The 13,426-nt window shown below is 36.8% G+C and overlaps 1 protein-coding gene across 1 annotated transcript in view; it reads left to right on the forward strand.

Moving 5' to 3' along the window:
- Positions 1-9,864, forward strand: part of LOC145663577 (NPC intracellular cholesterol transporter 2 homolog a-like) — a 50,468-nt gene extending 40,604 nt beyond the window's left edge. The window contains exons 3-4 of the mRNA XM_081729691.1: positions 1,192-1,388; positions 9,189-9,864. Coding sequence (XP_081585817.1) covers positions 1,192-1,388; positions 9,189-9,275 — 284 coding nt within the window. The 3' untranslated portion in view covers positions 9,276-9,864. The remainder of the gene's footprint in view (positions 1-1,191; positions 1,389-9,188) is intronic.
- Positions 9,865-13,426: the final 3,562 nt, after the last annotated feature.

The raw sequence follows: 13,426 nt of genomic DNA on the forward strand, positions 1-13,426 counted from the left end.
TCTCGTATAACTCGTATTACATTATCAAGGAATAGGAAATTGATTCAGCACGTAGAACACTGACCCATTGGGTTGGATTTTTGTATATATATATATATATATATATATATATATATATATATATATATATATATATATATATATATATATATATATATATATATATATAGTTACTAGTATGTAATCCCGTGTCTCAAACTAAACTCTACCGAGAAGACAGCCTAATATTTCCATGGAATATCATAAAATAACTTGGTTAATTGCAGTTAATCTCTGCTGAAATATTGAACCAGAAATAAATAAATTTTCCCATTTGAATAAGTATTCCGAGTTACGATAATGCGCATACACAATTTATATTCTATCAATGGGACTTTGGATTTGATTTTGAGTTTAGCGTCCCTTTCCGTAGCGAGGCTATATGAGACGTGGACCTACTGATTAATGTGGAATCCGAACCACGTGAGTTTCCACCGGGAATCGAACCCAAGTCTCCTACGCCAAAGGCGCGTACGGTAACGCTCAGCCACGAGGGAGCTACAATGGGACTTTGTTTTAATAAGCGTCCTATTTCTGTGTGGTATCATTTTAAAGGAGATATTTTTAAAAATTCCTAATAATGAACAGTAAATGTTTCAATTTGTGAGTCACATTAACTCCTACATCAGACTAAAAGGTGTCGCTTGCTTGACTGCTATTGGACAATCGCTTGCCTGCCTAATTCTAATAAATATGGCTACTTACGCTATCGCTTGCCTGACTGATGCTAATAAATGTGGCTACCTGCGCTATCACTTGTCTGATTGATGTTAATACATGTCGCTACCTGCGCAATCGCTTGTCCGACTGATGCTAATTGATGATACTACCTACGCAAACGCTTGCCTGCCTGATGCTAATAATTTCGCTAACTGCGCAATCGCTTTCCTGTATATCCTTGACTAATTGAATAAATATGCTACAGAGTTTCTGGTGATTGATGGGCAAACTAAAAGAAAAAAGAAAGAAAACGCAAAAATAAAACATATTAATGTAAACAATTAGAAATTTTAATAAAACACTATTTTAACTTATAGTGTACAGTTGGCTCAAAGTTACGGCAGAACAGCAAGTAGTATAGGCCTAAGTAATGATATTCTTTTTCTTGAACGTAACAAATTGTTAATTTCATTTATTTGTTTATATTTGCAGCTGAAGATATAGAAGACCTTATCAATCACATCTATGCTTATATCCTGCGAGTGCCTTTCCCCTTCCCTGGATATCACAAGACTAATGCGAAGGGTGATATTTATGATTTAGAAGGCAACAATGCTACATTCCCACTAAAGAAAGGCCAGGAATACATGTACAAAAGGTCATTCACCGTATTAAGGTTTTATCCACAGGTAAGTTGCCACTCAAATCGGTCAAGGAATTCTGTGAATTCTTACAACGAGCGCCTAAAATTTCTTAGAATTGGCAGCCGTTGCACGAGCGGAATACTTTCACCGATTTAAACAGTTCTTTTTCGAATAAGATTTAAATATTGAGAAGTTAGGTAAGATAAAAAGTATCGTACAAATGCGAATTTTCTTTTTTTTTTAATTCGGCAAACTTTAGATCACATGCGCGACCGGAAGACATAAACCTATTTTGTTTTTCTTTTTAGTCTCTTGTATTCTCTCCAATTCGGAACTTTTTTTTTTACAAATACCGTACAAACATAAATAAACAATCTGTTCCACCAAAATAAAAACTATCGGTTACTGTTGACAAAAAATTATACAGTTTTTAGCAGTCTTAATTATTCTTTTTTTATTATTTTCTTGAAAACCTCGTACGACAATTCACCTTCAAATACGTAGTTACTTTTCTTTAATTCGATGGGATCAATCGGTTGAGGTATCTTTGATCTTTCGAAAAATATTACAGCAGAACTCCTCTAATCCGTCACCATTAGCACTGGGAATATTGTCGGAATGAAAAAAAAGAAAAAAGAAAAGAAAAGAAAAAAGAAAAAATCGGATTATCAGAAAATACAGATAAATGCGAATTTACAGTAAAATGAACAACCTCTGAACTCAAAAATGACTGTATTGTTATCTACAGTAAAAACAAACGAACAGTAAGCACTAAAAACTGCACAACACAGAACAGAAAACACGGACAACTAAAGAAACGATACGAGAGATGATGAAGCACTAATGCGGACAAGCGGTAACAAGTAAACAACAATGCCGCGACGGCAGTAAACGACAATGAGCATCATTGAGTCACCGACAAGTCGGTACAAGGTCGAATCAACTGGAGTGGTGGACCAGCCGAGACCGAACAAGAGGAATTGTACTGTATACAGTCGGAAAACAAATTTTAGAGTTAATTGTAGATTTGTAAATTTTGACCTATATTTCATTTTGCCATAGAGCATCAATATTCAGATTTACAAAACAGTACATTTTTTATTGAGTTTCTCATATTTAAAACAACATGTTGATATAACACTCAGTTATATATTTTTTTTCCAGTTAGAAAGGATTTATCAGTTGGTATGTATCATCTTTGAATGATTTTCCCGTTAAAAGCAAATAACATACCTGCTGCTGTATTATTATTATTATTATGAATAATAATAATAATAATAATAATAATAATAATAATAATAATAATAATAATGTTATTGCTGTTGTAGAGGGGGACGCGGTGACTCAGTGGTATAGCATTCACCTCTTTTGCGTGGGATCCCTAGTTCAAACCCAGCTCACACCAATTGAACTTTGTGGTGGAAAAACCCCTGTGCGTGGATCTCGTCGGAGTTCTTCCGTTTCCTCCCACTTCATTCATTCCACCAGTTCATTCATTTCTCATTATCACTAGCCGGCAAAATCGTGGGACGTAAACCTGAAAGATTCCATTTTTCTGTTGTTGTTTTAACCTGGCAAGTAATTCAAGAATGTGTGGCACCTCATCAATGATTCAAGGGAAACGTACTATATATATTGTGTGTTAGTTGAAGGTTATTTTTTTATTATTTGATAACTAGGAAGAACATTACACAATGTTTAGGTATATAATAAAATTCTGAAATATTTTGTTTTGTTTATGTTAAATTCTGTTAGCTATACGTTTACCTACAATTTTATAAAGATATAGCCAGATTTTGTGTATCACTTAACTTTTTTTTAAAAAAAAAGACAACATCGTTTTAGAATTGGCAACTCTCCTCAACTTGTAAAAGTTAGACGAACTTGTGAGTCATATTGCGAACAATGGTTGTAAATTAAAAATATAAATTAACAACTATACCACCGTGAAACTAAACAAGGAAATGACAGTAATTACTAAAAATTGTAACTCGGTTTGTTAAACAGAACTTCCGTTGGTCTATCCTTTCTGTTAAATTGAACTAGAATTCTGAATCAGTCATAGAGCTCATTATATTTGATCGAAAATAACATTACATTGTTCAAGAACATTTATTGCATTTCGCAGGTAAAACGAAAACCTGTATTATTATTATTATTTATCTTACTGAAAGGAACATAATTATTGATCTATAGATGAGCAAGAGGTATGTCGGTTAGTTCTCAAGGTAATGTTTAATTTCGCTGACAGATATAGTACGTCTACATACATAGAGTCTATGTTTCTGAGCAAAGTGCAAGACAAACTTCATTCCTGCTTTGATATTAGGATCATTGTCTAAAAAGCAATTAGTTTCCTCTATAGGAATACTCCGTATTTTCAATTATGACCTATAACGTTAACTCACACTTGAAATACCTAGTTTATCTTACCTATAAATGTGGAGGTATCGTGTTATAAAAAACAATGTATCTTTGGAACTTGGTTGACATATACAGAAATACCTTGTATACAGCGCCGTTGAACAATATGAATGGTATCGCTGGTGTATGAAATATTTGATTCGATCCCACATCGTGACAAGTGGGTTTTGAGCTAAACAAACACTGTGTGAGGGGTTTTGTGGGTTCTCCCGTTATCTCCTACTTTCTTCATCCCGTCATTTTGGTTATTATTATCATTAACCCTTTCCGGTACCCGGTTTTTTGGGTTATTTTTTAGACTTTCAGTCAAGCAACTACTGCATCGTCACTATTTATCCTAGGATCATGGTTCATACCTCATTCTCTTCAGAATAAAGCTGGCTTTCAAATGATACCACTTGCATGATCATACCATAAAACAGGAGCGGGAAAAATGATGTCAAAGGGAAAATTTCGGAGGGAAAATTTTTTTCTCGCAATTTGGGCCCCTCTGGAGCGGCCCTGTGTGAACGTAGCCATCTAAAAAAATCTGATAAATAGTACTTGGTATACTGAATGTGTGTACCAAATTTCAAGTTTCTATCTTGAATACCAAAGGCGGGAGAAATTTCATCAGGGATTCCCACTATGCCCCAAATTACCGTAAAACACCATGATATCAGGTAAAAAATTTTCTAAGACATCCCTAATTATCCTAGGGTCATGTTTCGCCCATCATTCTGTTCAGAATAGAACTGCCTTTCAGGCGGTATGACTCACGTGTCTCCATCATGTACCTAAGGCGGGAAAATGAGGAAAAACGGGATTTTTGGGGTCTAAATATCCTTTTTCAAATTTTAGCTTCCCCGGACCCCCTGTTTTAGCCCCCCAGAGATCTGAAAAAGTCTGGTAAATACTACTCGGTGGGCTGAATGTTTATGCACAATTCCAATTTTCCAGGGGCAAAAGTAAGCCTGCCAAAAAAAATATATCGACATTGTTCCATATTTCCGTATATAGAGGGAAATTTTTAAACATTCCCTGAGACATCCCTAATTACCCTAGGGTCATGTTTCGCCCATCGTTCTCTTCAGAATAGAACTGCCTTTCAGACGGTACGATTCACTTGTCCCCACCATATATCTAAGGCGAGAAAATTCCGTGAAAGGGATTTTTTGGAAAAAAATTTCCCTTTTTTCAACTTTTTGACCCTCTGGATCCCCCTCCTGTTTTAACGCAGAAATATGAAAAAAATCGGGTAAATACTACTCGGTGGACTGCATGTTTGTGCAAAATTTCAATCTTCTACGTGCAAAAATAAGCCCATCAAAAATACTTTACATAACACCCCTTAAAAAAGTATTACACGAAAATATAAATTTTAGATTTATGACGTCATCACCTCCTATGTCTCGACGCAGGAAGGTGTGAAACCATACGTAATGTCTTCTACGATGCCTCTGGACTTGAAAAACAAAAGAAACCCGGACGAAAAAGCTCAAATAGGAGAGTTATATCGCAATGTACCATGAAACACCCCGTATGGTACAAAATGTACCATGGGATCCCCAAAGGGTGACCTTTTTAGCCTTGGACCATAATTTTGGGACATCTAACTCAATAAATAGAGAAAGAAAGGGAAGAAAATAATATGAAAAGAATATGAAACAACATGGATATTGTTGTTCTAACACGGTTTTCATAATTACGTATGTCTACCCATTGATAATAGCTTTACCAATTCATTTTAAATGTCTGGAATAAAGGCAATAAATAGAACGTAGACCTTATAAATGTAAAGATAGAAGTATTGTATGTAGTCGAGTCGGGCGTTGGTTTGTGATATGACAATATGTATTACACAATGCATAATTGAAGACGAAGGATATGACACGCTGCTCAGTTGTAGAGGGCTTATAGCTGGTGTTGTATTATAGGGATCTGCAATTCGATTCCATTTTCTGTGAAGTCGTGGTTGATTACAGTATGTCCGGCAGTTTTCGCCTGTTTCCTCCTGCAACCAAGCCATGGCCGGTCCTAAGCCCGTGCTGAGAAAGGGGGAGGGGACCCTCACTGGCTGATACCTTGTGGCATGCATTGTGGTCACAATGTGCCAGTGGGGGAGATCGGGCGTCTCGTGGAAATCCGGCGTAGTAGCGACTTATACTGCACGTCCCTAATCGAGACAACAACCTACCAGCGAAGGTGAGCCTTTGGGTATCCTCCGAAATGGGCGACTAACTCGTGCCATTGGATCTGGGAGAGTACGTATGACCCCACCACGTCCTCAGTAGGGTAGGTAGTTTTTGGCTGCCGTACCTACCGGCTGAGTGAGCCTTTTGGTATCCCCCAAAATGGGCAATTAGGCCGTGCCCTTGCGTCCGGGAGATAAGGCTGCGTGGTATATCAACACGCTAAAAAGAGTAGGTAGCTGGTGTGTCCAAGAGTGTGGGCGAATCCAGCGCCCTACCGGGAGGATGATGTAGGTACTGCCCTCAAAGAGAGTGTCCGGGATGGGATACTTAGTATCCTAACGCATACTAGTACCTCAGGAGCGCTGAGGAAGTTAGCAATATACGACGCTACCAGGGGAGCCGCCGCTCCCAAATGGCCATTGTCTTTAAAGGTAGACAGTCTACATCAGCCATTTGGTCTGGTAATGTACGGTTGACCTCTTACGTAAGAAGAGAAAGTTCCGTATTGCTTGAGCGACCCTACCGAAGGAAGGGTGTGGGTGTCCCTTCTAATAGTAGCTTACACGTACCATTGGGATTCGGACAAGTAGCTTGCTACAACGTGTACGTGGTACCTAAACACGTTAAAGATAGGTAGCCCCGTATTGTTTGGGCGGGCCTACCAGGGGAGACACGGCTCCCAAATGACAATGTTTGCCTTTGAGCAAATGGTCTACATCAGTCATTGGCTCTGCTAATGTACTGTGTACCTCTATCGTAATTAAAGGAAGTCCAGTATTGCTTGGGCGACCCTACCGGGGGAGGAAATGTCGGATTCCTGCCTGCGGGGGGACCAAACGGAGGTGGGGGAGGAGCCAATCCCAGGAATGTGGGTAACGGTTCTGATCCTGCTAAAGGGAGGAAACTGTAGGATATGGGCCGGCACCAAACTCAAATGGTGACTTAACACGTACCATTGGGTCCGGGATGTGATACGGGAGTATCTCGACGTGTGCATGGTACCTCTACATGACAAGGCGGTTGCCAGTTGAATGATAGAGGTAGGCAGGGCCGGGATTGAACAAGCCCCTTCAAGCATTGCCTGGGGCCCCGGATTTGGGTTGGACTCTGTCGGGCTGCGGTCATACCGTGGGATTCGGTAGCTTGTAGGAGCCAATTCCAGGGATCTGGGTAACGGCGAAGACGGGAGGTGAGCTTGCCTTATAACGCTCGGGCGCCATGCGTGCAGAACATGGTAGAACTGCCTCGCTAGCAGTCTGCCTCAACCAGTAGTTTATTGGTAGGCACTCAGGACTTCGGTATGGCCGCGCAGTGGGCGTATCCCACTTCCTCAGAGAATGGGGGTTACATCGCTTAGGCGAGTCAGAATTAAGGGACAAATTCTGACGGTGCACAATGTACACGTGCATATAGTAGTGTATAGAGGAACTACGGGCGGGGTGTGTCATTTTTCGCGGAACCCGTCCATCAAATAGACCGAACGGTCGCGGGCATACTCCCCATGCATGCAACTAAGCGTGGACCAGTAGACCACTAGCATCAAATGTGTTTCCTCCTGTATTCTCATTTCAACAATTCTGTCCATAATAATATACTCTCATTAACCATTAATTACTAACCACACACTATTACTAACGCCAGGTGTATTTTCTCCATATGTTCAATGCAGTAGTCAAACTCCAGATGTCTGTACCACTAGCACACTGACTGATAAGAAAAAAAATACACTGAAAGACAGTTTTGTAGGTGTTAACCTCTTTTGGCGATAAACGAAAATAATTCTCTGAGTTGCTTTGTCACCCTGGGTTAGTAATTAAGGGTTATCATCTGTTTTCTTTTAGCCTATAGAGCATAATCGAACGACTTAAAATTTACAAATTCTTTAATTTACAATTTACAATTTACAATTTACAATTTACAATTTCTTTAATTTACAAAGAAGTAAATACATAAATAATTTTGAAACGCTTTTATATAGCTAAAAGATTTTGTTATTTATTTAAAAATATTTTAAAACTTATTTGATATCAAAAAAATTTGTGGTGATCAAATTAAATTTAAAATTCACTGTAAATTAACTTCGAACAATGTGATTTTGCATAGAGCCAATTAATTGTGTTATGCAAATTATGTGTATATTTACATAAGGTTGAACTAAAGATCCAACTCTTTTCTGTAGTATGCATAGAATCAGTGGTGCACTGAACTTCATCAATGGGACTTAAGTTCTGAATCTGGTACAATTATCTTATATATATATATCTTGTGGTCTAAAAATCGCGACCGTACACAGCGAGGGTTGATGGTATGTAGCTAGACGTTAAGATAAGACGAAAACATAAAATACCCTTTAACCTCCAGGAGGATTGTTTCGGGGGTAGATTCACTAAAGATACTATGATGTGGCAACACTGCATGGTACATTATATAAGAGTCTAAGGAGAAAATTTATTACTGTTTGGCGTGGTTGTAGGAGTGACATATGTGACTGACTAGTAGGCTATCTGTGTTCTAATCTAACCACTAGTTGCACGTTTTAATGTGCAAAATATTATTGCCAGCGTAGCGTCAAAGGAAATGATGAAACAAATGGAAATGCTGTGAAGAAACAGAAATAAGCGCACTGACATACTATATAAATATCTGAAAGTGCCAACATCGGGAGTCGAACCAGGCTTATGCGCACTGGATTCATTGATTAATTTGAAGTTTAGCACCGAGTCGTTATGAGGCGTGGAAATACAGCTTAACCTGGGATGCAAACCATACGAGCTTCCACCAGAAACCGATACAAAGCCTCCCGCAACAAAAAATGTGTTTTCTAACTGCATAGCTACAAGGAAGTTTATGTGCATTGGAGGTGAGTCTCCTAGCTACTTGGTACGCGAGAAATGCGAATACCATGTCCACTTTGTAGTACAAACTAAATATGTTTTCACATTTATTTGGTACCCCTATCACACGCCATACAAAGGTAACTATTCTCTGTTAAATATTTATATTTAATGCACCATATCGTGTTGTCATATTGCTATAACTTTACTGGCCCCTACCTCCAAAACAAGGTCCCGGAGGTTAAAGGTCATATGATGATTCTGATATGATATTAGGTAAATGTTTATTTTCCGTATCTAGATTATGGAAGGCTTAAATCCCGCAAGCCATTGGAAGGAATAGATATTATGATTAAACTTAAAATTTATTTATCTTCCTGTAATGTATTTTGTTGGTTTTTGTTTCTTTTCAGCTCCGATTTGATGTCTACTGGGCACTGAAAACTCCCAAAGGACAAGCAGCTTTCTGCTTCATGCTCCCAGCAAGAATCGTATCATGAAATCACTGAGAATCTGTGGAAAGCTTTGGATGGTCAAAAAAGGTTTATAAGTATCAACTCAATAAGCTTGATCGGATCACAACCACTTGTGTTCTTTGTGCAATTTTTTCCTTTCCTTAAGAAATAAATAAAAGTAAGGAAAATAAAACATATATAAGAACTTTAATATTGATGTATGAGTCCCTTATTGAAGTTGGTGACTTTTGTTGAAAGTTGTAAGTGTTCTGCCCCTGAAGAAAATTGAGGATCTTGCTTATCATAAAATGCAATTTCAATACATGATAAATTTGAGGGATACTGACAAATTGATTCAACGATGTTGTAAGAAGTAACTAATTTATATTCATAAAGAATATAAGAGTATTTCAAAGCTCGGATTACATTTGCTTCAAGAAATGAAACACACACTCACTCACACCCACCTCCACACTTAAAAGCATAGTTGACTATATTAGTTTTGAGTATAGTTTTAATAAAATAGTACTCATACGAAGAAACTTTGTGTTGATATTGATATTCAGTGACAGAATTTATGTATGATTTTATGTAAGACAAACTTTCTCAATAAATTATTCACAAAATGTTACAATTGTCTTTGTAATATTATTTCTTCAGTATCAGAGTACATTTATTATACGTGTAATGCGTTCCACACACTTTTACGTAACTTAAATATGTCTGAAGGTCGATTTGTAAATTCCTTAAATGTAACTTCCAAAGAAGCTGCAATATTTATTATTATGTGATATGTATAAGTACATTTGTATATTATGTGTCCAAAATATTATTTTATAAATGAAATATCATGCAGTAGCATACACTCGGATATAATCTACAAGAGTATTAATAATATCTAGATTATATATAAAGGTTCTTTCACAATTTATATACTCTTTTATACAGAAAAATGTATACTTACTACGTATATCCTTGTATACTGAAATGGATATCGAAGAAGCAAAAACCGCAAGCATATTCATACGCGCTAGTAGTTAAAGTTTTCTAAATTTACTACATGTCTGCGAATTATGTTAAATCGAAAGAGTTAATGTAAGTGAAAAAGTTAATGTACAGAAGAAGCATAAATTGTTCATCGGGTTTCAAAACACTACGTATTTAGAAGTAAAAGACCTACAAAGATTGGTGATACATCAAAAGATACACCAGCACTCACCAAGTTTCAAGTACGATCTTCTTCAAAAGGACCTGACCACTCACTTATCTGTGATAAATCCAATATTTTTACCTACAGCTGGAAATAACCGATGACATTTGGATTTTGTGTTGTAAATTAAGATATTTATTTAGGGCAAAATCTTTTGAATTTTCTATGTACGATTCCCAGAATATGGTTGTTTAAAACAAGGTGGATGAGCAAGTCTATACAAACCGTAGATGCTCAGTATGTGTACCGTTGGTTACCAGACATGCCTAAATGATAATTCAGTTTTTTCTATACGTTCAATAACGTTGTTATTGTTTTTTCCCCTTTAATATTCGTGCCTCCCATCAGAATGCCTTCACAGTGAAAAATCATCAGTTTACGGAACGGGGAGCAGCAGTGGTGTTACTCTATTTTTGTAACAACCACTTTTGTATATCTGTATCTATCTATCTATTTACACCTATATCTATACTTACATCTATCTATCCACCCATCTCTCTATATATATCTCATAATAGATAGATGTATATCTAGATTGATAGATGGGTGTAAATAGACTATCTTACAACTTCCTTAAGAAACAATCCGTACATGGTAGACAAAAGCAAAATTTTTAGTGGATACCACAAGTGACAAGTAGAGATTTATACAGCATCCTAATACAAAGTAGTGTGACGAAATTAGGTAGCATTGCTAATATCTTGAAAACAAATTATCCAAGATAGATGGTTGTCAAAACATTGGAAGATATTAATGGATCGACAAATTGTTGATAATGGTATGTATGTGTTTCAGATATAAATGACCCTCACCACTATATTCTTGATATCTGAACATTTGAGATTAAGAAATATACGTTTATACCTAGTTCTGAGAGATCATATACTATGTAGCTGTAAGTATTTCCAAAAACAAATATACTTAAACTAAAATTTACTGCCCTTGGGTATAATTGAGTAAACGTTCATGTTCTGTTTGGGCATAACAAGAGGTTCCGCAAACTCAATATATTTTAACAACCGGTTCTGGGGGACCGATGTGAACCGGTTGAATAGCACCACTACGGAAGGAGGCATTGAACAAAGGAGATGAAAAGATAGTTTTGGTACCATTGTCGATGTTACTTTCCTCTTATAGAACTCTCGAGCTGCCACTGCTTCTAAATAAAATATTTTGCAATTCCAAGAATCATTTGTGGTAATCCTGGGTTATCGTGTATTTTTAAACTATTCTTGGAATTAAAATAGATAATGAGTAAAATAACCCATGTTTTACAGCAATACACCTGAAAGGTGAGAAATCTATCCTCTACATTTTCTTCATCAAAAAATTATATTTTAATGAATAGTACAGTGCAGAGTATTGTTTAAATAACCAAATATCAGATATGAGATTATAAACTAACCATATTTTTATAATTTTCCGCAATTCGTAGAGCAACATTGAAGGTTTGCTAACGCTACAAAGTCTTATTGAAGTCCAAATAATTTAGTATCTCTAAATCAATAGAAAAACTGTCAGAGAAATTTCCTATGTTATACCAAGTTATAATTCAGACTTACTACTAATCTTTCTTAAATACACTGATCGACCATAAAAATGATACATGAAGAAGGAGAAGTAACAATAACTTGAAACATGGCTAGCAAATATCTTAAGGCAGAAATGTGAAAGGAAAACACTTACCACTCTATAAGATGTGTAACAACACTATGGAAACCTAACAAAGTCCAGAGGAAGCAGCTCGTGAGTCTACCACAGCCGTCACTTCAGAGGGCAGTAACTCATTGGACTATCATAGCCCAGTAGCGTTTAGGTCTACCATAGGCGTCAGGGCAAAGGCAAGTAGCATGTTTGCTCACCTTACGCGTCACTGCAGAGGGAGAAAAACATGTGAATCCATAATAGGCCTCAATTCAGAGATCAATAGCACTTGATTTTATCGTTGGCGTCAGCCTAGAGGTTAATAGTACGTATGCCTACCATAGGCGCAAGTCCAGGGGTCAGTCCATCGTACGTAGGTCCCCCGTAGGTGTCATTCCAGAGTAGCACATGGACTCATTATAAATGTCAATTCAAGTATCAGTATCATCATATTCATCAGTCCGGAGTTCACCATATTCATCAGTTCGGAGCAGTGCCTCGTGGAATTGCAATACTAACAATTTTGTTTTCCTTTCAACTAGTGTACATACTCTTATGTTGAGTAAATCGGATGTTTGCTCCTAGGTGTTGCATTTTTATTATCCAGCAGTGTGTATCATTGTTTGCATCCCTATGCAACCTGAACCAACCACTAATACTTGTGGCTTTCTAATGAGTAACTCACAGTCTCTCATTTGTAGAAGCGATCTAGTTAGTTAAGAATGGCGGGTCTGAAGGTATCACAGCACTTGCTATTATTCCCGAATGACAAAAGAAGTTTAAATCAAGTCAATTCAATATATTGCGAATTCAGAATTAAACTCAAATCTCATTGTCAACACTTCAAATAACTCATTCAATAATGTTATTTCTACTTAGCTATGGTTAATTTACTTGGTGTTAGAATAGCTTAGATGAGCTGTTTTATATACATATACCTATGTATACAGGGTTAACAATTTATCTGGATTATCTTCTATAACGCAAAAACCAAACGAGAGAGAAAAGCGAAACTTTGCACGAACCAACTATAAGAAAGGGGACAATTTTGCATATATTAAACAGAAACACACAATTTTGTCAACCCAATATAAAGTTATATTTTTTTCGAATGGCACTATGTCAGATTATTCCATATTCCAAATCAACATGCAAACGAAAACTTAAAAAACCACTTTTATTATTCAGTGTTGCAAGCTAAGAATGTTATAGTATCACAAAGATTCAAAGTTTAGAAGCCTCTAATGCACATATAGCACACGAAGATGCACAGGATAATGATCAAAAGTACTTTAGTGTTGGATACCATGGTCATGGTATGAGTTGTTTCGAAAGAATAGAA

The sequence above is a fragment of the Thermobia domestica genome, chromosome 11 (assembly GCF_964235325.1).
Source record: "Thermobia domestica chromosome 11, izTheDome1.hap1.1, whole genome shotgun sequence".
Taxonomy (NCBI): domain Eukaryota; kingdom Metazoa; phylum Arthropoda; class Insecta; order Zygentoma; family Lepismatidae; genus Thermobia; species Thermobia domestica.